Genomic DNA, 27,047 nt, shown 5'->3' with positions numbered 1-27,047 from the left:
CCAAGCTAGGAGCAAGTGGGCCTCAAGGAAATAGTAGATCCCAAACTGTGCAAAGAAGGAGAAACATCATACACTGAATATTCTAGCAAACAAGACTGTTTTGACTTGGAACGTAAAGGCCAGCGCCAAATGAGTATTTCTGGGGTATTCCATAGTTGGGGCACTAATTCAATAAGGCCCTGACCAGCACTCATGTAACTTCAGAGGGTGAAGGCATTCAGAGCAGGACCGCAGGTGATGATCTCATGAAACTGACAGGCTCATACATATACATAACAGGAAATATGAATTTCCAGTGCAGTAGAATTGTTAGACTTTAGCAGCATCAACAACAAAGAGTTTTGTAGAACCTTAAAAGCAAGGGTGAGGAATGAAGAACAGATGGACAAATGCAGCCCTCTCAACCTGACCCTTCAGAACTGAAAAAGGTCCCCTTACCTGCATTAAAGTCTATCAGATTTACTACAGCATAAACTTTCATTGGACTACAGTCAACTTCATCAGACATGAAGAAGAGCAAAAGAGCCCCTGCCTCAGGATATCTTAGGAAACTTTCTGGCCAAATGGAAATTTCTGGATGGTTGTGATACCCACCAAGCCTTGACTTCATTCACACTGACTATCTGCAAGAACTGCGGGCCAAACAATAGTTGAGCACACCGTACCAAAATGTTTTTGACAGGATTTGGCAGCGCAAATTTCAACTTTCGCCCCACACCTTCAAGCACTGATCTGTTAACTGATCAAACTTGCTAATGCTCTCATCAAAGCTAGCAACTCCATGACTTTATCTTGGAGTCAGGTGCCTCTTTTCCCACAGGAGAGTCAAATCTGCATAGATACTACAAGTTAATCCGCTTGACAAAACCAACCAGCCCCAACCCCAATCATTCGGAAGGCAGCCAAATCCACACCCCTTTGTGCAATCCAGCATTCCGAAAGAAACACTGTAATTATACGTTGCACACATTAATAACAGCTCCGCTATAAATTCCGAAAATTAATGCAACTAAATGCTGGAGTGTTGTAGCACCTGCCCGTTTAATTATCTAATATGCCACACCACGGGGCAAAGAAAGGAAGGAACCGTCTTCAAAATATCTCTCAGCACGACATTTACATCTCCCATCAACAGCATTTGTTAGATCAGCACGTTCTAGTGTCTCTACTCACAACCGAGATGTGGTTTTTGCCAGCAATATAGCCATTTGGCCATACTTCCTCGAAATCAAATTAACAATAATAGGACACACCCCATTCTTTGACAGTGATTTGTTTTAAACTGCCTTTTAAAAAATATATCTTTATTGAAGATTTCTTGGTTCACAAATGTGCAATGTGCATTTTCTACAGATCAGTTTCATTTGTTGAGACATTAGTGTTGCATTAGGAAGAAAAGGGGGAAAGAGGTGGAAGGGGGAATGAATGGTGAGTGGGGTCAGGTGGTTATGCTTCTATTCTACTTAATACATGTGTGGGGTTTTGTGTCAGCGTCACTTGTGTGGGTCCTCTTTACAATTCGCTTGTATTGCTTTGGTGGTGAGAGAGGTTGGGGTTGGCCTAGGGCATGGGCAGGCAACCTAAGGCCTGGGGGCCAAATGCGGCCCACTCGCCTTCTCAATCCAGCCTGTGGACGGTCCGGTTTTTACATGAGTAGAATGTGTGCTTTTATTTAAAATGCATTTCTGGGTTATTTGTGGGGCCTGCCTGGTGTTTTTACGTGAGTAGAATGTGCCCTTTTTATTTAAAATGCATCTCTGGGTTATTTGTGGGGAATAGAAATTCGTTCATTCCCCCCCCCCCAAAAAATATAGTCCGGTTCACCACATGGTCTGAGGGATGGTGGACTGGCCCACGGCTGAAAAAGGTTGCTGACCCCTGGCCTAGGGTGTGGTTGGTTGATCGCTTCTCCCCGTTGCCAGCCCCGCAATCTCCGGGGACAGAGGGGAAGGCACGCACGCGCCTTCCCCTCTGTCCCCGGACCCCTTTTGAACCAAGGGGCGGCAACGGAGAGAAGCGATTCTCCCCGCTGCCCCTTCCCTTGCTTTAAAACAGGTCCGGGGACAGAGGGGAAGGCGCGCGCGCCTTCCCCTCTGTCCCCGGAGATTGCGGGGCAGGCAACGGGGAGAAGCAATCTTCTCCCCGCCGCCCCTTGCTTTAAACAGGTCCGGGGACAGAGGGGAAGGCGCGCGGCGCTTCCCCTCTGTCCCCGGACGGTCTCCATAGGAACGCATTGATTGATTTTCAATGCATTCCTATGGGAAACCGTGCTTCGCAAGACGAAAAACTCGCAAGAAGAAAAAACTTGCGGAACGAATTAATTTCGTCTTGCGAGGCACCACTGTATTGCTGGAAAGACCAATAGCAGACTACAGTGGTACCTCACGTTACATACGCTTCAGGTTACAGACTCCGCTAACCCAGAAATAGTGCTTCAGGTTAAGAACTTTGCTTCAGGATGAGAACAGAAATTGTGCTCTGGCGGTGCGGCGGCAGCAGGAGGCCCCATTAGCTAAAGTGGTGCTTCAGGTTAAGAACAGTTTCAGGTTAAGAACGGACCTCCGGAACAAATTCAGTACTTAACCCGAGGTACCCACTGAACTCTGGTTTGCCCAAATAACATTCATACTTATCAAGAGTTACCCAGGTGCTTCTTGACATTCCATGTAGTTTCTCAAGATCCAACCAACTCCCATCAGGGCTGGCCCAGGAAATCATAGAATCATAGAACTGTAGAGCTGGAAGGGACCTCTAAGGGTCCTCTAGTCCAACCCCCTGCAAATGCAAGTCTCAGCTAAAGCACCCAGGACAGATGGGCACCCCACCTCTGCTGAAAAACCTCCAGTGAATAAACCTCCCAAGGGAGTCCGTTCCACTGTCAAACGGCTCTTATGTCAGCAATTTCTTCCTGATGTTTAGTCAGATTCCTCTTTCTTGCAACTTGAAACGTCGCTGCCAGAGGTAAAGAACCAGAGGGGCATTCCCTACCCCCACGGTTTCATGTACAAAAGCCAAGCAGACTTGGAATTGAATTTCAGTTCAACGCTGGCAGGAGGACAGCATCCCACAACATCTCTGAGGGCTTATCCATTCTTCCTCTTCCTCTTTCCTGTCTCCAGGAAAACTGCTCTTTAGTGCTCAATCGGAGCAAACAGCACTTCAGGTTTTCTCTGATTGACGACTGCTGTTAGCTCCAGTTTAGCACTAAAGAGCTGGTTTTCACTGGGAAAGGAGCAGGGCGAGGGGAGAACCATTCAGACTGACGCCTAGGAAGCACAAGTCAAGCAGAAAACGACTCAGACCCATGCTTTTTAGGCACAGAACAAGCAGATGTGTAGAAGAGCCCTAAGTGCAGCAGGTGAACTTAGGGCTCTGAAGGCAGGCTGCACAGGACACACGTCACTTCCCAGAGTTCCCTGGGAAGGACTGCGGTGCTGTGAAGGAAACAGGGGTCTCCTAACAACTCTCAAAGCACCCATAAGAAACTACATTTCCCAGGATTCTTTGGGGGAAAGCCACGAGTGTTTGAAGTGACACGATGGTGCTTTGAATGCATAGTGCAGATGCAACTCATGTTTCTAAGAACAGGGCATTCCCTCATCCATGTTCTGCTAGCATGCAAATACTGTGTGTGTGTGTGTGTGTATAAAGGAAGTTTGCTCACATAAATAAAGGAAAGAAATACTTTTTACAAAAGCAAGAGCGAGGTTCTACAAAATATTGTGATATCCCTGGGGTACCATCTAATGTCGGCCTCAGGAGCGCAAAGATTCAGGCTTTCACCATCTGGACATTTTTGCTATTTTTTTAATTTGACATTCTCACTTCACAGTGTCTTATTTATTTATTTTTTGAATTAAGGTTCTTCGGAACAGGAGTTGCTAAGGAAACAGCTAGCAGCACAAGACTTGTATTACAATTACTAGATACGGTTCGTGCTCAGTTCACTGCCAACCAAACCTACGAATTAACTGAATGGAGCAGCGATTCCTGCAATTAAATGCATTGCAAACGAGCAGAGCGTTTGGGGGACAGAACAAACTTGCATCTTAAGATTATGTGTGCCATAGTGGATAGTGCTGCTTTTTTTACCAGAGGGATTGGGGTCCAACCCTCTGTACAGTCAGGAAGTTTCCTGGGTAACCTTGGGGCAGTCAGTTGGGTAAGATACAAATATGGCGGACCATTTTTCAGTAAGAGGGATGCACTTTCATAGAATCATAGAATCATAGAGTTGGAAGAGACCACAAGGGCCATCGAGTCCAACCCCCTGCCAAGCAGGAAACACCATCAGAGCACTCCTGACATATGGTTGTCAAGCCTCTGCTTAAAGACCTCCAAAGAAGGAGACTCCACCACACTCCTTGGCAGCAAACTTTCTCGTGGCAAAACTTCTAGAGGCAACATGCCGGCAATTTTTTAAATTTTTTTTTTTTAAAAAAAACAAGCTATGATCTAGCAGGGTTACAGATTTGCAATTTGGATTTGCACTGAAACGCCACCTTTTTCAAGGGTGAATGATTCTGCAACCTTAGTCGCATCACAGTTTCTCCGTCTTTCAGCTGAAGGAAATTATTGGCTCGTCTCATGGGTTTGGAGGGCAAGTGAGCTAAGGAAGCGTTTCCTCCCCCTCCCCCCTTGAGCAATAAATCTAATTAAATAAATATAGAAACAATGGGGCATTTAAAGAGGTAGAAAAACTCCACAGGGTTGTCAGCAGAAGCTTTGCGACAGCACACTGTTCGTTTATCCTAATCGTTGGCATTTGGTGCGCTCTTGAAAACTGCTTCCTGTACCTAAATCCCACCCCAAACAACGCATTTCATCACCATTTCCCCCAGTTCCAACATCCTCTGCTGTTCTATGAATAGACAGGCCTTTGTGATGGATTGTCCTGCAACAGAGAGACCCTTCCTCCAGATCTTCCTTCCAATTCAGCTGCTGTTGTGTTTTTCAATTACCGTATTTTTTGCTCTATAAGACTCGCTTTTTCCCTCCTAAAAAGTAAGGGGAAATGTGTGTGCATCTTATGGAGCGAATGCAGGCTGCGCAGCTATCCCAGAAGCCAGAACAGCAAGAGGGATTGCTGCTTTCACTGCACAGCAATCCCTCTTGCTGTTCTGGCTTCTGAGATTCAGAATATTTTTTTTTCTTGTTTTCCTCCTCCAAAAACTAGGTGCGTCTTGTGGTCTGGTGCGTCTTATAGAGCGAAAAATACTATAAATCTGAATCTTCGCCACACCAGAGCTGAGGGTTTGGCTTTTATTTCTGCTAGAGCAAGCCGGTGCACAATTCAAAACCACAAGCAAAACGGGCTGCAAATAAATTCCTCAAGCAGTGAAACTGACAAGGTGATAAACCTGCTTCTTTAGGGCTGTGTCAGGGGAGAGACTGGGGGGGGGGGTGATTTCACACCCAATGGCCATGGCTTCTTCCAGGAGCAAGCTAGGATGGCCAGGATTCAAAAGAACTTCACACACCCAAGAGGTTGCTGGCGTATACTTAATTTTTAAGCAGTAGGCCACCTTTCCCTATGTCACATGGCAATCCACTTTTTAACTTGAGGGATTTATTTATTTTTTACCAGATCTGGCATGGAGGCCTTCTGGTCAAAGGGCAGAGGGAGTCGGAAAAGCAGCCTGTGCGTGCAGAACGCTAAAATAGCTCCAGAGAGGTATCAGCTGGCTTGCTCTGGAAAACCCAAAGGTTTGCAAAAGCATGGAAGAACTTTAAGGGGGGGACCTAGCGGCAGGGACTAAAAACAGCCCAATGTGAACCCCAGTAGGCTCAGTGCTCAGAGAATGGAGACAGACAGCTGGTTGGAAAACTGGGAGAAGGAATGAAATGGAGTATCCTACAAAAGGGCCTGGCTGGCTGGCTGGCACGTTGTAGATCTCACTTGTATAACTTCTAACTCGCGCTGCATAGATTTGGAGCCCAATTTTGCTTCAGCTCCCCATCCCGCCCCAAGCCGATGTCTACTCTGCTTGACAATGTTTCAAAAGGTATGGCTGGTTTTTAATCCATTTGTATCCAGCGCCGGATCACTTCTGTGTGCTTTCCACAAAGATCAACATACTACAATGGATTCCTTCCCCACCCCCTACCCCCATGCCAAGAAATTAAGAGAAAAACCAACACAGAATCATAAAATTGTAGGCTTGGAAGATGGCCAGACCAAAAAACTACATTCTTGGAGCTCGCTTTCTGACAGGAACCACAGCGCTCTAGTCTGTGGGACGGCAGGGAGCAAAAATAAGAAATATATACACTGAGGTTTGAACTTTTGACTGCTTTTTGGAGATATGCAATTCCAGGAGAGAGGGAAAATGTGTGAGATGTGTGTGTGTGAAATAGAGAGAGAGCGAGCGAATCTTTAGATTCTGAATTGTCCTTATTTCATCTATGCCAGAGAATCCACCATACATAAAACACACACACTGCCCTAAAATTGCCAAGGACAACCTGGCTCCATCATATTCTGACAGCCCCAGAACTACCACATTTCCTAGTTGTCATTGTTTTACATGAATGAGAAAGAGGATGGGGGGGCACCCCAGGCTTCCATTGTCAGCCCTGGGAAAGACATCTCCCCCCCCCCCCAATATAAAAGCCATAATCTATGGCATGCAAGGAATGGGGTTGCCCGAGTAGGTGAGAGGTGCCTACATGAAACGATTGGGAGTCATCCTGTGGTCGCCCGAGTGCGCCGAAAGGATCACAGAGCCAGGGAGAGGGAGAGATTTTACACCTGAAGGCTGTAAATCGCCGGAGGGGGTTTCAGACAAAAAGACCACTCCCTCTTCCCCCATTTCCTTGTCCTATTGTTCTCAATGGCAGAGTCCGAGAGGGGCCCCGGATCACCTTTTCCAGGAGGAGGTTACCGTGACCGGGATCCCGTGAAACCAGGAAAACCAGCCTGGCAGAGCCCAGGGAATATAATACACCTATTCTTTTCGAAATCGGGTGCCCTCTGCGCGCGCGCCGCCAAAGCAAAGCTCGAAGGAGTATCAGGATCAACTCGCCGTTTTGAGCTGCAGCAACGCTCCATTATTTTATTTTATTGATGAAAGGGAAAGCGAAGTGCAGCCGCTTACCTTGCAACTGCTTGAACCTCCCTTCCAGCTGATTGTAATTGTATGGCACCGAGGCGGGGCACGCGGGGGACAAGGGCACGGGCATGCTAGCCGGGTTCTGCACTTCCATGGAGGAGAGGGAGCCGCTCGGAGGTTAAGATCCCAGCATGCGAAACGGAACGGATGCGCTTGAAAAGAGGAGGAAACGGACGCAACCCACAGGTTGCTCCAAAAGACAAATCCAAGCGGATCCCAGTTGCCTCGGGCGCGTGGTGCCCTTTCGCTCCACGATTCCTTTAAAAATGAAAACAAATCCTTCTCCGATCTCAGTCCCAGCCTCCTCCACGCCCGATTCGATTCAAATCAGTCCGGCGGAGGATGGCATCCTATAGCGCGCGCGCGCGAACTTAAACCCGCGTGGGCTGCTGGCGATCCCCCTGCGCGCGATCGAGTTGACTTCGGGTTGCAAGCTTTCTTTACTTGCAATCCGGATCCACGCAAAAAAAGAGACACAAAACAACCCGCCCAGGTTGCAAGTCCAGAGTCGAAGCGCGCGCGCGCCCGCCCGCGCTGCTTTCGTGCTCCTTCCTTCCTTCCTCCCTCCTCTCCCCGCACCTCTCAGACCTTTCTGCTACTTTGCAAGATCCCCCAGTAGCCACTGGCGGCGTATTTAGTGGCGGTGATGTCACTGATTAGCATAAAGCATTGTGGAGGACTGTACCAATGGCGGGAGGCGGCGGGGTGGGGAGCGCAGGCGGTGGATCGCGCGCGCCAAAGCCAGGCGGCGCTCGCTGGGGATCGAGAGCATCCGCGCGCAGGGGCGCCTCTCCAAAGGTCCCCGGAGAGGAGGCCGAGAGCTCGGGGCGCGCGCCCGTTCCCAAGCGGGAGGGGATGGGCACCTACTGGCGCACGCGGCCGAGAGGCAATGGTACCTTCCGAAAAGCAAGCTGGTAGAATTACGCTCTTTTGTTAAGAGCCTCATGTAACGGAAAAGTCTCAGATTACTATCGCCTGAAAAGGAGGGCACTTTTCCCTCCTTTATCTTCAGCGCTGCGCACTGGAAAGGAGAAAAAGGGAAAGATAGAAAGTAGCTAACTCTCCAGGGACTGGAAATACTCATTCAGCATTTAGCATCGGGGTTTTTTAAAAAAAATAATCCTTAGAAATGCACACTTTTGGAAAACTATGAATGAGCCCTCTTCACCCAGCAATTAAGTCCCATTTGATTTAATTGGAGATGCTAAATATTTTGACGTCTGGAAAGCAAGGCATGGACCTCACCATCCACTTGCGATCAGGCCTTCTGCTCATTTAGCAAATTACACATGGAACATAATAGCAGTGTTTGCATTTCTGTGTCTTTCATTTAAAATGAGGGCTTTTCCTCTACTTTGCAAGGGCTTGGTTTTGAAATGAAGTCTTTGGGGGGTAAGGGCACATTAGCCCTTCCCACGGCAGCATCCTTTAAGGGGGGCAGTTGTTGGCCGTGACAGATATGGCTGATCCTAGGATCACAGAATTGTAGAATTGGAAGGGATCTTGAGGGTCAACATGGTCTAACCCCCTGTAAATGAAGGAATGATGATGATGATGATGATGATGATAATTTACTATTTATACCCCGCCCATCTGGCTGAGTTTCCCCAGCAACTCTGGGCGGCTCCCAATCAAATGTTAAAAACAATAAAGCATTAAATATTAAAAACTTCCCTAAACAGGGCTGCCTTCAGATGTCTTTTAAAGATAAGATAGCTGCTTACTTCCTTCACATCTGAAGGGAGTGCGTTCTACAGGGCAGGCGCCACTACTGAGAAGGCCCTGTGCCTGGTTCCCTGTAACCTCACAATGAGGGGACCGCCAGAAGGCCCTCGGCGCTGGATCTCAGTGTCTGGGCTGAACGATGGGGGTGGAGACGTTCCTTCAGGTATACAGGACTGAGGCCGTTTAGGGCTTTAAGGGTCAGCACCAACACTTTGAATTGTGCTCGGAAACGTACTGGAATCTCAACCAGATCATCCATGACAGATGGCCATCTAACCTCTGCTTTAAAACTTCCAAGGAAAGAGAGCCCACCACCTCTTGTGGGAGTCCGTTCCGCTGTTGAACGGCTCTTACTGCCAGAAAGTTCTTCCTGATGCTTAGCAGGAATCTGCTTTCTCGTAACTGGAATCCATTGGTTTGAGTCCTGGCCTCCAGAGTGTAAGAAAGCAAGCTTGTCCCACCCTCCATGTGACAGCCCTTTAGATCTTTGAAGTTGGAGCAATGGATCCAAACTACAAGAAAGAAGATTCCACCTAAACATTAGGAAGAACTTCCTGACAGTAAGAGCTGTTAGACAGTGGAATTTGCTGCCAAGAAGTGTGGTGGAGTCTCCTTCTTTGGAGGTCTTTAAGCAGAGGCTTGACAACCATATGTCAGGAGTGCTCTGATGGTGTTTCCTGCTTGGCAGGGGGTTGGACTCGATGACCCTTGTGGTCTCTTCCAACTCTATGATTCTAGGAAGTTGGCTATCAGATAATCCTCTGTACCAAAAACGGGATAGGGGCCTTTGACGGCCTTTCCCCCCAGATTGGAAGCAGACACAAAACAATGGATATATTCAAATTTCTGAAAGTAAGGAACCTGCTGCTGCTGTGATGCTCTAGGATACTTGGGAGAGGGGAGGAGAAACAATCCAGAAGTGAAGTTTAGTTTACAGCTGTGGAAACTTATATGCATGGTACATCTGTTGACTACTCAGCATCCAATGACCCACAGTTGTTCAAGGAGAGATGGAAGTTCTGCTAGGGGCGCATTGGAAGGTGGCCGACAATACCATCTCTCCAGCTCACATGAGGTAATTAAGAGGCTAATGATGGGAGTAATTAGCCTTCCGGGTTTTCCCAGGGGATGGGAAAATGCTGCCTCATCCGCGGATGCCTATAAATCACCCCCAAGTTCGAGGGGGGGCACTGGACAGAAAGCCCTCGAGTGAGTTTTTGGCTCTCCTGGACGCCGCTTCTGATCGTGATCCTAGTTGCACTGCTTAAGATAAACAATTGGAGAAGAGTAAATGCACATGTTTCGAGCGAAGGATTGCTAATTAAATCGACCTCTGAGAAGCTGAGTGACGGGTTGGATTGAACAGAAGACTACAGTGGTGCCTCGCAAGACGAAAAGAATCCGTTCTGTGATTCTCTTCGTCTAGCGGTTTTTTCGTCTTGCGAAGCAAGCCCATTGACGGATTAGCGGATTAGCGCTATTAGCGTCTTTTAGCGGCTTATCTGCTGATCGGATCAGCTGATAAGTGGCTTAGCGGCTTAGAAAAAGGGGGGGGAGGAAAAAAAACCCAGAGGAACTCGCAAGACATTGTCGTCTTGCGAAGCAAGCCCATAGGAAATCCGTTTTGCGAAGCACCTTCAAAACGGAAAACTCTTTCGTCTAGCGAGTTTTCTGTCTTGCGAGGCATTCGTCTTGCGGGGCACCACTGTACATCAAAGAATCACAGCTATGTTGGTAAGTTGAAACGGATCGGAAAGGTGGGGGGACTTTTCTCTTTTTCAATATGATTTACCTAACAACCCCTCCCCAAGAAGAACCGCCACATGACTGATAGCAAGTGAGATGGGAAAATAAACTGTGGAAATAAAATTATTAACTAAAGGCTTTGTTTTGCGGAAGATCTGGAAATGAAATGAAAGGCTTTTGGATGACGCAGTTCTAATTGGGAATCGCCATTATGAGACAGACTTTGTTGCAAGATTTACAGTCAAAGGGGGAGAAAGCCATGGTTCTGTTATCATATCTGAATTCTACGTTTGATCTGGCAAGAACACCCCTGAAAAGGCTGATTTATGGAGCAACTGGTCTGGGAAAGTTAATCAGCAGACGCCTAGACTGTATCTTATGGGAACTGCTGAAATGGCGCCTGCCGTTTGAACAGAACTTTTGGATCAGCGTGAAAATCCACACAGGACTATAATAATGTTTGCTTCAACTCGCTTGTGGAGATAATCTCAGAGGTTGTAAAGGGAAAAAAATGATAACAACAAGAAGATTGGAAGATGGGATTTGTAAAGGATAACAACAAAGAGATGGAAAGATCAGACTTGTGAACATCAAAGCAGCAGAAATATGACATGATTGGACCCTTTCTGAACTCGAAGCATGGGTACCCCCAACAAAAATTTAAAATTCGGCTAAATATTTGGAGTTTATTATGTATTGGTATAATTTGGAATTAATGTGATATGATTGGTTTGTCAATTGGAAATTTAATAAAAAAATATTTTTTTAAAAAGGAAGTTCTGCTGCACTTGATGTCACGGTTTTAAGAACATAAAGAAATATGAAGATCAGGCCAATGGCCTTCTAATCCACCCCAGTGACCAACCAGATGCCTATGGGAAGACCAAAAGAAGGATCTGGGTGCAACAACACTGTCCACACTTGTAATTCCCAGCAACTGGTCTTCAGAAGCATGCTTCCTTCAACAGAGCCACTGTCGCTAGTACCTGGTCCAGGGATGAAATGGCATGGATGAACCAGCCCTCAGATACTGTTTGGAAACGTCACTGGTGTGATGTTTGCACACCAGCTTACCATGCTGACTGGTTGTCACTGTCTGGCTCACCTTCAGGTCACCACAAACATACCGCCCGGCACGTAGAGTGGTGAAATGGAGAGTGTTCTATGAGAAGTGGCCACAAGAAGTAAGATTTCCCATGTGCAGGTGGCTCACTCAACGGCAGCTGTGCATGAGAAATAGCTATAGTAAATTAACCAGAAGACACCAAGCTTTCCTCTCTTCCTTGGATATGCACAGCGGGGCCATAGCTCAGTGGTGGAACATCTGCTTTGAGGTCAGAACATCCACAGATCAATTCCTGGCATCTCCAGAAGGTCCCCTGCCTGAAGCCCTGGAGATGAGCAAGATGAACCAAAGGTCTGATATGGTGTAAGGCAGGTTCCTATGTTCTCATACAACTTTGCAATGTAGGTTTATCTGAATTTTATGAATCGGGACGCTGAGAGATCAGTCACTTTAAGGGTGCTTGAAAGGATAATGGAGCCACAGGCTCTGCCCCCTGATAGGTCTGATGGTCACACGCCCCGACACCACCAAGCCTGGCAGAGATACCTACATGCTCTCCATAAGTGAGAAGGAGCCTTCTGTATATATACCAGTGTTCATGTGCACAGCTCCTCCATACAAGGTGGGATACTGATTGGTCCAGGATCCATGCCTTGCACAGGGAAGCTCTATGCATACATTGCTCTGCGGTTAAGGCCGCTTCTTAGGCCTTATGAAAGTGTGGCTGGTGTGGGTTGTGACCATTACCTACAATACAGTGCTTGGGAACACCCCTTGTGATGAAACACTGGACAGTCAAGCTCTCTGCTTTTAACTGGATAGACCAGGGATTGGGACTGGGTGACCTCCTGCATAAATAGCATGATTTGCGGCCTGCCTCGTAGAAAACCCCCCTCACTGGAATCAGTAAAAGGTAAAGGTAAAGGGACCCCTGACCATTAGGTCCAGTCGTGACCGACTCTGGGGTTGCGGCGCTTATCTCGCTTTATTGGCCGAGGGAGCCGGCGTACAGCTTCCAGGTCATGTGGCCAGCATGACTAAGCCGCTTCTGGCGAACCAGAGCAGTGCATGGAAACGCCGTTTACCTTCCCGCCGGAGCAGTACCTATTTATCTACTTGCACTTTGACGTGCTTTCTAACTGCTAGGTGGGCAGGTGGGCACTGAGCAACGGGAGCTCACTCCGCCGTGGGGATTCGAACCGCCAACCTTCTGATCGGCAAGTCCTAGGCTCTGTGGTTTAACCCACAGCGCCACCTGCGTCCCTCTGGAATAAGAGTTATGAGTAAATGTCTCCCCCTTCTCCTCAATTCAACCAGTCCCTTAGGAATAAGGGCACTGGGTATTTCATCCTACATAGATCACTTCCTGTTGAACCCAACCCACGTGCTTGCATTTGCCTCCTTGCCATGCTACAGGCTCCTGGTTGCACCAACGTTATTCACTGAGTACCCAAATTCCTTTCATTTGAGTCAGAGCTCCCGCCTCCCCCTCCTTCCTCCCCTTTTAACACTGCAAAATGTTGCCTTTGTTTGGTTTCTATAGTTTTGCCATTTTTTTTTAGTCATGCAGTAAATGCGAAACTAATTTTTGGTAGGAGAGACAGAATGGCACACAACACGGGGCATTCAGAATCGTGTGTGCCCACTCTCTTCCAAAAGGGGAAAGCGGCCTACTCCAAACACCCTGTTCTATGTGGGATGTGTGAGTTTATTCCCAAAACAAGATTCCTCATCAGAAAAGGGGTCTTGTTGACTTTGTCAGGGCTTCTTCTTCTTCTTCTTCTTCAAGGATTTTAGAGGTGGGGTATAAATCAATTTGGAGCACTCGTTACTCTATTCTTGGTTTAGAAACACATGCAAAATTTCACAAAGGCTGTTGACAGATAAAATCAAGATTCTAAATATATGGTTACAGTAGCCTTTTTGCTTAAACTTTTTGCTTAAACTTTGGGGTCCAGTGATCTAGTAATCCTATACGCGACTCAGTCCTAAACTTGTTTACTCATAAGTAAGTCCCTCTGAGCACAGCAGTACTTACTGTTTGGTTAATGGCTTTTAGGGCTGCAGTTCTGCAGTACACTCCTATGGCTTGTTTACTCAGAAGTAAGTGCCGCTCAGTTAACTCCTGTGATGTTGATGAAAAGTGATGGCAATGAAACCAAAATATGTGGTGCACGCCAAACATTCTCCGAGCGTTTAAGCTATGTAATGCAAAATTCAACGAATGCAATCCATTCCCCCCCCCCCCGATGGTGGGTTTCTGCTCCCCTGAAATATAATATGGGCAGAACCTTTGGGGATTGCTAACATTGCAAGACTGGAGTAGCGGAGTAAAAGCTGGCCTTGTGCCTTAGAAAACAATGTGGCTGTATGCAGGGATTGCCAATAATAATAGTGGTAATCGCCTCATGCTTCATTTTCACTATGGCATCTATTTTGTGTGTTCCTGTGCGCTTCCAGTGCTGACAGAGAGTTCCATCTTCTAAAAAACCATCAGCTTACGTGCCTCTGCTGAAGGCAAGATAGTGCTTTTAGTGGAACAATGTTCTGACCGTGGAATAGCAAATCCCTGTGTTTCCTCTAAAGCCCTTTCCCTGATAATCTTTGCCCTGCCAGCTGTCTCTGAAATAGACAGAATGCCGCACAACAACTCTTCGGTGCTTTCTTTTTTTAAAAACAACAACAACCCCAAACCATCCAATTCTCCCATTTAAAAAAACAAACAAAACAAAAGAATGTGCATTCTATATCCAGCCTGGGAGGAACACGATCATAAAACCACGTTACCACAGTAGTTGACGATCTGGATTTCCCTCCAGTTAAGGACAAAAGACGAGATCGGCTGGATCCATCAGTAGCCCAGCTTCTCAAGCATCGTCTTAAGAACATGAGAAGGGATTTGCTGGATCAGACCAATGGCTGGCCCATCTAGTCCAGCACCCTGTTCTCACAGTGGCCAACCACATGCCCCAGTGGGAAGTGTGCAAGCTGGATGTGAACATGACAGCACTCTGGTCAGTGTGGCTAGTAGTCACAGGTGACCCTCTCCTCCACAAATTTGTCCAATTCTCTTTTGAAGCCACCCAAGTTGTTGGCCATCACTCCTTCCTCCATAGTTTAATTATGTGCTGTGTGAAGAAGTACTTTGAAGTACGCTTGGACTACTGCAATGCGCTCTACGTGGGGCTACCTTTGAAGGTGATCAGGAAACTACAACTAATCTAGAATGTGGCAGCTAGACTGGTGACTGGAAGTGGCCACCGAGACCATATAACACTGGTCCTGAAAGACCTACATTGGCTCCCACTACGTTTCCAAGCACAATTCAAAGTATTGGTGCTGACCTTTAAAGCCCTAAACGGCCTCGGCCCAGTATACCCAAAGGAGTGTCTCCACCCCCATCGTTCAGCCCATACACTGAGGTCCAGCTCCGAGGGCCTTCTGGAGGTTCCCTCACTGTGATAAGTGAGGTTACAGGGAACCAGGCAGAGGGCCTTCTTGGTAGTGGCGCCCGCCCTGTGGAACGCCCTCCCATCAGATGTCAAGGAAAGAAACAACTGAAGGCAGCCCTGTTTAGGGAAGTTTTTTATGTTTGATGTTTTATCGTGTTTTTAATATTCTATTGGGGGGTATAAATAAATGATTTGTTTGTTTGTTTGTTTGTTTGTTTGTTTGTTTGATTATTTATTGTGTGCACCCTGAATCTTCCAATGCTCCGCTGTTTCTCGATCTACAGTGGCACCTCGGGTGACAGACGCTTCAGGTTACAGGCGCTTCAGGTTACAGACTCCACTAACCCAGAAATAGTACCTCAGGTTAAGAATTTTGCTTCAGGATGAGAACAGAAATCGCATGGCGGCAGCAGGAGGCCCCATTAGCTAAAGTTGTACCTCAGGTTAAGAACAGCTTCAGGAATTAAGTTCTTAACCCGAGGTACCACTGTACTTTCTCTGCAAAGGGAAGAGTAAAGGGGCAGCGTGTGTGGCCACATTGTGGGAAGAAATACTTTGTTTCTGTGCTCTGAACCTATTGCTTATCAGTTTCATTTTAGCGTTAAGGCAGAGGGTAAACAATATACATTATATCTCTCTCCAAACTATTTATGACTTTATAGGCCCCCATTTCCCCTCTATCTGGATGTCTGTTTGATTGTACCTGGAGCAGAGTGCCTGAGCCAAGTTCCAGGAAAATCTAGCCGTTGATATATGTTATAGTAATATTAGCCTGATTTGTAACCCTAGACAAAGATTGGCTCTTTTGATACTCCCTCTACATCAGGATCTCCAATTGTGGCAACTGTTACGTTCCCTTCCTGCTGTACTGAATCAACATCCCCAACTAAGCCGGCAGTACATAACACCTGTAGGCACATCCATTCAACTGCCGGCGCCCCACCCTTGGCAAACAGGTGTTGCTATGCAAGTCTCCATGCTCCGTGACACCAAAGCACAGGTGAACAGGCACAGAGAAGAACTGTGTTTATAACCAAACAAGCGCCGCAGCCGCTTGCTTTCTAATGGCTTCTGGCAGAGGCAGCCAATTCCTGGGGCTTTCCAGTGTATTAAGGAGGCAAGGAAAGCGGAGAGAGAAAGCCACGGTTCACGAAATTATGCAGGCTGCAGAGCAGGGGTGGGGACCCTGTGCCTCACCACACCTCGCTGGACTACAACTCCCATCATTCCTCCACTGACTATTCACCTTGCTAGCTGGGGCTCATGGGAGTCGGAGTCCGACAAAAGCTGGAGGGCACCATGTTGGCTTATGGCCTTGGCAAGATATCTGACCTTAAACCAGAGGTGTGGGGAACTCAGGCCTGGGGGGCCAGATGAGGCTCTCTAGGCCCCTATGTCTAGCCCTCAAAATTATCCCCAGGCCCTATTTTGTACCCTCATTTTGCATTTGTGCCTGGCTGGGATGTGTCCTTGAGCTCTGATAATGGCCGCTTGCCTGGAGGACAGAGAAGGGTGTGTGAGTGCCTGTGTCGAAGGTAAAACTGCGTCAGTTTTTTTACCTGTGCCAAGGTAAAACTGAATTGGTTGCTCTGCCTCTGGCCCCAACCACCACAGACGTGTGGCCCTCAGAAGGCTGTCCAGAAGTGAATGTGGCCCTCAGTACCCTGTCCCTGCTCTAAACTTAAAAATGAGTTGGCTGGTGGTTGAAAAGAGGAAGGGGACTATAGCTCAGTGGCAGAGCCCATGTTGCTTTCCTATTATTATTATTATTATTATTATTATTATTATTAGGCAGGCACCTTTGTTGTCCTGCTCTGAACACCGTAAAAACTTTTGTTTCATTTGGCAAGTCTACCCAGACATGTAATTTTTATCGTGCACAATAGTTTTAAAAATATTGCCTCCATCTATATTTTGATGTTGTTGTGTTTACGGTGTTTAAAGTCTGTTTTTATAGTTATCCTTCACTGACGTTTTATACCATTTAATGATGCAAGCCACTTAAAGAAGATCATTGGGGTTTTTCTTAATTAAGTAGGATATAAGTCTGAATGAATGAATGAGTGCAGACAACCAATCCCAGGCTCAATCTCCATGCTCTCTAGTAAAGGTAAAGGGACCCCTGACCATTAGGTCCAGTTGTGGCCGACTCTGGGGTTGCGGCACTCATCTTGCTTTATTGGCCGAGGGAGCCAGCGTACAGCTTCCGGGTCATATGGCCAGCATGACTAAGCTGCTTTTGGCGAACCAGAGCAGCGCACGGAAACGCCGTTTACCTTCCCACAGGAGAGGTACCTCTTTATCTACTTGCACTTTGACATGCTTTCGAACTGCTAGGTTGGCAGGAGCAGGGACCGAGCAACAGGAGCTCACCCCGTCACGGGGATTCGAACCGCCGACCTTCTGATCAGCAAGTCCTAGGCTCTGGACCCAAATAACAGGGCTGGAAAACACATCAGCCTGGGACTATGTGTGAGGCCTGTTGCCACCCTTGGAGTGGGCTGCTGCATGGCAAAAACTCAGAACATGGCACAAGTGAGGGAAAAGCCAGGAATTAGTGCTTACTTCACAGCTTGGACCTTTGCCAGCTTGCATCTTGGAGGTGGGGGCCAAAGGGGTAGCTGCTGCAGCGAGTTCTTGCACAGTTCATTCAGTCCAAAATTGCTCCAAGGCTCAGATTTGCTTATTTTTCTGTTATTAAGCAGTGCCTCGGACTGGTCACGAGGCGCTCACATGCTCTGAGATGCTTGCTTCTGGACGTTTAGGCTTTACATCTGTCATCTGTTTTAGCTGATCAAGCATGCCAAGTAATGCCTCACGGAGGAGGAGCATTGACATCCCTGTGCTGGCCAAGCTTCTTCTCAAAGCACAGGGCAGTTTTTCTTTACCGCGTAGAAGACCCAGGGGCCGCCCCATTTTATCCTCAAAACGATTCTGTAGGCTAAGCCGGGTGTACGGAAAGATGACCACTGAGCAACATGTCTGGACAGGGCTGTCACCCTGGTCCAAGTGCCACAGCCCAGCCAGAGAGCCTTGCAGCATGTTAGAGGCTAACAAATTACTTACACATCGCACTTGAGGCAAGTTACATCTACTCCACAAAAGCTTATACCTTGATAAATGTGTTATTGTTTATGGTGTCACAGGACTTTCTGAAATTAACCAGTCTCTCATACTATAGAGCCAAACTGCGGGAGGCAGTGGAAGACAGGAGTGCCTGGCGTGCTCTGGTCCATGGAGTCACGAAGAGTCGGACACGACTAAACAACATACTATAGGCCCTTCCAGATGCCCTTTTTTAATTGTGCATGTACTGAAAGGTAGGAGGGACAGCAAGGGAGGTAATAATTTGAACCAGGGTGCCAATTTCAAGGAAACCATTGGGTGTGAGGAGTGGTTTAAGTGTGCATATGTGTGTTGTGTGAACCCAGATAAGGCAACTTGATCCAGAGTCTGAAGTATCTGAAGAAGTGTGCATGCACACAAAAGCTTATAGCCAGAACTAACTTAGTTGGTCTCTAAGGTGCTACTGGACAATTTTTTAATATATTTTGATCCAGAGTGGAAGCACTTGATTGTCCATTCTGGGGTGACTGAATCAAAGATTTTGGCTTACCAAAATTGTTAGCCTTCATCGACCTAGAGCCCTCCAGCTGTTTTGAACCACAATATCCATGAGACTGGCAAGAGTTGTGGTCCAAGACATCTGGCAAAGTCTGAAGTTTTGTCTATATTGACTGCACACACTCAAGATCACACCCAAGTAATTAATCTGGAATAGCTACCACTCCCTGGGGCCATTTAGCTCTTAAACATTTACAGATAGAATAGAGGGGAACTCAGAACTCAACTGTTCCTTAAAACGAAGGTTCCGTTCTTAAATTGCAAAAGCACAGTTGCAATCATCGTCGCTGCTCCACCACTCCAGAAAAGTTGGGATATGGAATCACACAGGGCGGACCAGATCATGGAGGAAGAACAAGACAAGGGATGCATACATACAATGCTTTTAAAGCACATTCAAAGGACATTTCTCCATCTCAGATTTCTGGGCATTGTAGGGTTGCTACAGGGTTGTAGGGCATTTGGAAGCTACAAATTCAAAGCAATGATTCTTCAACATCAACTTCATTGGACTGGTTATGTGCGGATGCCTGATTATCGTCTTCCAAAGCAACTACTCTCTTCCGAACTTATGGAAAGTGTAATGCTGGTGGTCAATGAAAGAGGTTCAAAGACTCTCTCAAGGCAAATCTAAAAAAAAAATGTAGTATAAACACCGACAACTGGGAAACACTGCCCTGCGAGCACTACAGTTGGAGAACAGCCTTTACCAAAGGTGTCATGGACTTTGAAGACGCTCAAACTCAGGACAAAAGGGAGAAACGTGCTAAGAGGAAGGCATGTTTGGCAAATCCACACCGTGATCAACTCCTGCCCAGAAACCTATGTTCCCACTATGGAATGATGTGTGGATCCAGAATTGGCCTCCACAGTCACTTACGGACTCACTGTTAAGACCGTGCTTATGGAAGACAATCTTACTCGGCTGTGAGTGATCACCAAAGAAGAAGAAGACAGTGCCTATAATTCTTGAAGGGAAATAATGTGCTTCGAATGTGCACACAGCCTCTCTCCTTGCCCATAATCCAGCATCTAGCAAGTGAGGAGATCTTCCAGTGTGATCCTGCCCCTCCCCAGCTTGGTTTCCACATTCAAGCAGTAACAGAGCAACCCTTGATGGAGCCACAGAAAGCAGCAACCACACCACTCCCATAATATAAGGCTCCAGTTGTGTGCCAGCGTTGTCAAGGAGGGCTTAGGGATAATTAAGCAATTTGAAGAGATCTTATGGGCCCTGAGGTATTTGACTCACAAGTCTGGAATGGATAATTTCTCTAGTCTTCAGGGTGACACTAAAAAAGTATACCGTTAAGTCTGAGGGCTGCAGGAACCCGCTCAATCTACTTGGCATGGGATTACCATCATCTGCAAAACAATTTGATGGATTTAGAGAAACCCAAAGTACAATTTGTGGGGGTGTTCACTGTTGTTGGCCCAAAGCTATTGTCGTTTAATTATACAATGTTTGTTCTTAAATGTAAAAAATGCGGCTCAGCCCTTTAGAAAAATTCTCATTAAATGGACTTGGAGATAGATTTTGGGAGTAAAATAAAAACAAAACCGGGCTTCTAAAATATTTCCAGGTGTTGGACATGACCGAACGCTTTGCCTTCATAATTTGAAAGGCAGTTCTACAATAGCAACATGGCCTCGCAACTTTTTTTTTATAGATAAAAAACGAAAAACTGCCATTCTCGGGATTCCGAGCCACATTCTCCAACTTTCACACAGAAATTCCTTGTGGCTGGATATTTACAAAACAGTGAGCCTGAAGGTTGTGGAGAAATAGTTGAAAACATGCATCTAGCTTCTGTTGAAGGCTCAGTCAGAGACATCGATAGGTCCTTAAAATGTTTTGGGCAAAGGCCTACACCATAAATTGTTATTGAAATTTGCACATGTGCTAATTTGTAGGTATAGCTGGAAATGGAGGCCAACTTTTGGAGGGAAAACCAACCTATATGAAAAGTAAATTTTAAAAGAAATACACAAGAAGCAAGCAAAGGATGATTGAGGAAGCTGCCTTATACCTTCAGAAGATGGTGGAATCTTCTTCCTTGGAGGTTTCTAAGCAGAGGTTGGATGGCCACCTGTCATGGATGATTTAGCTGAGACTTCTGCATTGCAGGGGGCTGGACTAGAAGACCCTCGCAGTTCCCTTCCACCTCTATAATTATTTGATTCTATTATTCTAACTCAGACCATTGGTCCTTCTAGCTCAGTATTGTCTACACTGATAGACGGTGTCTCTCCAAGATATCAGAGGGGGGTTCTCTCCTACCTGAAGATGCTAGGACCAGATGCTCTACCACTGAGCCCTTCCCCAAAGGAGATTTGGGGCATGCTCGTGAAAGACTTGGGGGGTTGGGCTCCCTGGGCCACCCTGTAACAAGCCCCCTAGTCAAAATCCCTAGGCGCCTTTGGGACAAGGGTTCCAAGGGCCTTGTCTTCAAACCCTACGTTGTTGTCTGGGGCCTAGCACTCCGTTGGACTCCAAAAATCCAAGAGGCTATTTAGGAGACACGATACAGCAAGCAGCGAAAAGTAGGCTGGAAGTTACATCATAGGTGTGCAACGACATGATACTTAATGCTGCTTGAAATATTGGACGAAAGGGACCGATTAAAGAAAGGATAAACTAAATGTTTTCAATCCCCAAATGTAAAGCCCTCCCTTCCAAACTTACTCTGAGCGCCAAAACGAATGAAATGTACATTTCCTAAAACACTCCAATCCTCCTACGTGGGTTTTTTTTCTTTTTAATATATATTTGCGGTTTGGGAATTGCCTCTTAGTACAAGAGTGCTAGACGACTGTTTAGATGCAGTCCGCACGTTTTCTAGGCCGAAAGGCTGGATAAATCCCAGGTACTTTGGCTGGCCAGGCACTGAGGTATTTCGATATTGTTCCGCACTTCTATATATCATTGGCACATGGGAGCAGGATTCTAAGCTCTTAAAAGATACGATGTTAGCTAGGAATCTGAAACATTTTTCCAGCTCTGTTGTTATGAAGAGGTGAAGTTACCCACTGAACTTTGAGCAAAGGAGACAGGATAGTGGTGAACAATTAATATTGAGGCCTCGCCATGTGTTTTTTTCCGGCAAGCTGAGGCTTAATGAAGTCTGTGGCCGTATAATTAAAGTTGTTGTTGTGGTAGTAAGCTGAGGGCCAAGGGGGGAAATAAAGCCCAATTCATTGACACCAAACTGGGAGGGGTGGCTAACACCCCAGAGGACAGGATCACACTTCAAAACGACCTTGGCAGATTAGAGAACTGGGCAAAAACAAACAAGATGAATTTTAACAGGGAGAAATGTAAAGTATTGCACTTGGGCAAAAAAAATGAGAGGCACAAATACAAGATGGGGGACACCTGGCTTGAGAGCAGTACATGTGAAAAGGATCTAGGAGTCTTGGTTGACCACAAACTTGACATGAGCCAACAGTGTGACGCGGGAGCTAAAAAAGCCAATGCAATTCTGGGCTGCATCAATAGGAGTATAGCATCTAGATCAAGGGAAGTAATAGTGCCACTGTATTCTGCTCTGGTCAGACCTCACCTGGAGTACTGTGTCCAGTTCTGGGCACCACAATTCAAGAAGGACACTGACAAACTGGAACGTGTCCAGAGGAGGGCAACCAAAATGGTCAAAGGCCTGGAAACGATGCCTTATGAGGAACGGCTAAGGGAGCTGGGCATGTTTAGCCTGGAGAAGAGGAGATTAAGGGGTGATATGACAGCCATGTTCAAATATATAAAAGGATGTCACATAGAGGAGGGAGAAAGGTTGTTTTCTGCTGCTCCAGAGAAGCGGACACGGAGCAATGGATCCAAAATACAAGAAAGAAGATTCCACCTAAACATTAGGAAGAACTTCCTGACAGTAAGAGCTGTTCGACAGTGGAATTTGCTGCCAAGGAGTGTGGTGGAGTCTCCTACTTTGGAGGTCTTTAAGCAGAGGCTTGACAACCATATGTCAGGAGTGCTCTGATGGTGTTTCCTGCTTGGCAGGGGGTTGGACTCGATGGCCCTTGTGGTCTCTTCCAACTCTATGATTCTATGATTCTATGATTCTATGATTCTATGATTCTATGATTCATTCTTGAGGAACATACGTAGTCCAAAAAAGGATGGTTTGTTAGGAGTGGGAACAAGCTCTATGAGCTTGGACATTTCTTCTTCCACCGTCTCCATTTCCCCCTTCCCCTCTGTAGGCAGATTTCCTGTTTGTCAAGCAGTTCTCCGTGACATCCCAACTGCAAAACTGTGGTTTAATGGTTTAATGGCCTACAAACTGGCACGCAGGTGGCACTGTGGGTTAAACCACAAAGCCTAGGACTTGCTGATCAGAAGGTTGGCGGTTCGAATCCCTGCGACAGGATGAGCTCCCGTTGCTCGGTCCCTGCTCCTGCCAACCTAGCAGTTCGAAAGCACGTCAAAGTGCAAGTAGATAAATAGGTACCACTCTGGCGGGAAGGTAAACAGTGCTTTTGTGCACTGCTCTGGTTCGCCAGAAGTGGCTTCGTCATGCTGGCCACATGACCTGGAAGATGTACGCCGGCTCCCTCGGCCAATAAAATGAGATGAGTGCCATAACCCCAGAGTCGGTCACGACTGGACCTAACGGTCAGGGGTCCCTTTACCTTTTACAAACTGGCATTGCAAACAAGGATTTAGGTTTCCTGATCTACATGTCATGGGCACCGTGATTTAACAAGAAGATGATTCGCTTCAGGTGTCAGGTGGGCAAGGCGAGGATGGAAGAAAACAAGGGAGAACTCACAGAGGTATAATTTTCAGAGTGGCTTAGCAAATCTATCCATCTTCGCAGGGGAATCTGGGAATCGTAGCTCCGAGAAGGGAACGGCGGTCTCCTGACAACTCTCAGCGCCCTTAACAAACTACAGTTCCCGGGATTATTTGAAGTGGGAAAGCCATGGCTGCTTAAAGTGCCATCATAGTATTTTAAATGCATGGCATGCAGCCTCGCTCTTTCATTGTCCTGCTGTTATAGATAAAGGGCTAAGAGAGAGAGAGAATGGATTACTTAAGAGGCCTCCTAGTAGGTTCATCATGGCGATGGCAGGATTAAGCCCCTGATTCACAGCTCAGTTTCCTAGCCATTAATGCTGCATCAGTTAATCTTCTTGCTAAAGCGGGTTTGGAATTAACCAAAAGACACTCTCCTAATTTTATTTTGGAACAGGCTCAGCTAGCAATTACAATCCTTGGGTACAGTTTCTAAGCAACGCACAGGCGGCCGGCAGCGGGGCGGGGGGGGGGAGGGATTCATAGAACAATCTTTTGCTCAATAAAAGCACAAGCTTTGCAAGGCGAACACTCACAAACAAAGATGGCAGAACATTCCCTTCTCGAAACGCACTCGGCACACGCACACTTTATTTATGACTGACATCTGTCAGCAGCTCTTGCAAAATGTGATCGGCAACAGCAAAGTAACGGAAGGGGGAGGCGAATCCCTTTTTAAAATCAGAGCCGGAGAAGAACATTTCATCCCAAAGTATCTAACATTTGCTGCTGTGCCTACTTTGCACAGCCTCTTTTTTGCAGTTTGGTTCCTCCAAAACGGCAAACTTTATATATATTTTTAAATTTGTCTGTCCAGATCAAACTACTTGGCTGGACCTGCTTTCCCCATTAAAAAAACCCTGTGTCAGTTGAGCTTTTCCGGACAGTCGCTATTTTTTCAGGAAGGATCGAAAGGCACACATTGTGTGTGCAAATTCCATGCAGCAGTTGCCCCAACCATGAAGATACTTCACCTCCCAAATTTCCTGGTCACCAAGGCTGAGTAACTGGAGGGACAGAGGCATAGTTGTCAACTTGCAGATTTGAAAATAAGGGACCAGCAGCCTCGAAAATAAGGGATCAGCAGCCAAAATAAGGGATCAACAATTACTTTGATCAAATACATATTTTGTTGCGTGCAAATGGCTTCAGATACCTATTAGGTCCATAAATTACCATATAGCATATATTCAACACAAAAAAACAGCAACAAGTTGTTGTTGACAAAGGACAGCTGGACATAGAAAGGGCCCCATTACCTTCAGTAGCTTATTTAAGGGACAGCAGCGGGGCATGGCACTGGGATAAGGGACTGTCCCGCCAAATAAGGGACACTTGACAGCTATGGGCAGTGGCTCGGCAGACCGCACTTCTCAAACCTTCCTGTGCAACACAAAACTGCCAGTCAACTTCTTCACAAAGCTAGGTTATGCCAGTGTGGGATAAATCAGGTTATGGCTAACCTGCTGTTTTCCTTTTGACGCTGAACCACAACTCCCATCATCCCTGACCATTGAGCCATGTTGGCAGTGAGTGTTCAGCAAAATCTGGACGGCCACAGGTTTCAACCAATGGGAGCGGCGTTTAAATGCTTTCCAGTTTCTCAGCTGTTCTCTGCTTCTCCCATTGACCACATGACCCTGCCTGACAGCTCACCGTGTCCCCTGCTGAAATCACGGAAGCATGAAGTTCATTCCTTTGTTTGCTTGAAAGCCCCGGCCTGCAGCAGGTTCTTGCCACAGCTCGGAAGGAGCAGAGCAATGTCTACTTCTCAGATCATAACAGAGGTTAACAAATACAATGGAAATATCCAGCTTCGTATTTTATTTTATTTCATCGTTGGCAGCATCTCCCAGATTCTCCTGGATTCATTTTTTTTTTCAAGTGCATTTTCTCAGTTCCCAATGGATTTCTGGAAGCTGAGGAATAAAACAGCCACACTCCTCAGAATTTCCAGAGTTGTCCGCCAGCTGCATGCTTGTGCTCTGTTCCACTCACAACATCCATTATTGAGCTCAAACGTCTACTCTCCTCGTGCCATTTAGACCCAAGCAGTCCGCCATGTCATCATCATCAACCTTCTATTCGACCGTCAGTCAGAAAAAAGTACATTTGTCAATACACAGTTAAAAGGTCCAGGAAGATTTTAGAACTTAGCCAACACTAAAATGGGCTAAACAGATAGCCCCGTATCAATACAATCAATTAAAGTCTTGCGACGCTTAAAAGCTAAAAAAAAGAAATTTGGCCACCAAGGAAGGTATAGCTCTAGTGACGTTATTCAGCAAGTGTAAAACCTGGTTTTCTCCAGATAGGAAGCTAGATTGACATAGGACTGGGTCTATAAAATTTTGTCTAAGCTCTGCATAAGAAGGGCAAGTCAAGAGAATGTGTTCGGTGGACTCAACCACACCCATGGCACAATGACAGGTTCTCTGGGCGTATGGTACTCCCCTGTACCTTCCCCACAATATTGCAGAGTCAATGACATTTAATCTAGCCGCTGTAAGAAGTCTACGGTATTCCACATAGTGAATTTCTGCAAGGTCCGCCATGTCTGATTGTCTCCTTTCTCACCCACCGATCCATCAGTTTCCTTTCGTACACAAACTATAAATCCATTTTATGCACATTCGCTCCATGCAAAATCAGGCTGTGCAGCCTGAATGAGCTGGCACATGTGTGCAAGGGAACATATAATGTCCCTTTCTGTGTTCCTTCTTACACACACACTGGCCATTAAGGGTTAAAAAAATAAAAGTAGAGTCAGACTGGTGCATAGCCAGAGCTGGGTGGGGAACCTGTACCTCCAAATTTTGTTTGGCACCAGCTCCAGCCAGTGTGCCCAATGGTCAGAGCTGCAGTACAGCAACATATGGAGGGCCACAGGTTCCCCATCCCTAGATTAGAGCGTCAGACTCTGGAGCAGGAAAACCCAGCTTGCAATCTTCATTCAAGCATGAAGATCGCTGGTTTACCTCTGCACAGCTGGTATCTCTCTCTTAGCCCAACCTCCCTCCCAAAGGTATCATGAAGAGGAAACGAGTGAGGAAAAATCATGAAGCCCGCCATTTTGTTGGCGACCCCAGTGCTTTTTTTCTTTGAAAAATGTTGAGGGGTACTCTTATTTTCCTGCACATATTGAAATACTGCCCCTCAATGAGGCCAAACCTAGATTAAAAAAAATGTTTAGGGGTATGTGCACCCCTGAGCATAGCTGTCAAGCGTCCCTTATTTGGCGGGACAGTCCCTTATCCCAGCGCCATGTCCCGCTGCTGTCCCTTATTGATGACGTTCCTTAAATAAGCTACTGAAGGTAATGGGGCCCTTTCTATGTCCAGCTGTCCTTTGTCAACAATAAATTGTCGCTGTTTTTGTGTGTTGAATATATGCTATATGGTAATTTATGGACCTAATAGGTATCTGAAGCCATTTGCACGCAACAAAATATGTATTTGATCAAAGTAATTGTTGATCCCTTATTTTGGCTGCTGATCCCGTATTTTCGA

General features: G+C 46.5%; 1 protein-coding gene across 5 annotated transcripts in view; it reads right to left on the bottom strand.

The window, feature by feature from the left end:
• The window catches only part of SPTBN1 (spectrin beta, non-erythrocytic 1), a 235,243-nt gene that overhangs the window by 141,292 nt on the left and 66,904 nt on the right, over positions 1–27,047 (bottom strand). For 2 of the 5 annotated variants that reach the window (XM_083493972.1, XM_083493973.1), the window contains exon 1: positions 7,098–8,008. The exons of the other annotated variants lie outside the window; for them this stretch is intronic. In XM_083493972.1, coding sequence (XP_083350098.1) covers positions 7,098–7,206 — 109 coding nt within the window. In that variant the 5' untranslated portion in view covers positions 7,207–8,008. Of the gene's footprint in view, positions 1–7,097; positions 8,009–27,047 lie in introns of those variants that run through there. 5 annotated transcript variants of the gene reach the window in all.

The sequence above is a fragment of the Podarcis liolepis genome (genome assembly GCF_965112155.1).
Source record: "Podarcis liolepis genome assembly, chromosome: 3".
Lineage (NCBI taxonomy): Eukaryota > Metazoa > Chordata > Lepidosauria > Squamata > Lacertidae > Podarcis > Podarcis liolepis.
This window is presented reverse-complemented; position numbering and strand designations above follow the sequence as displayed.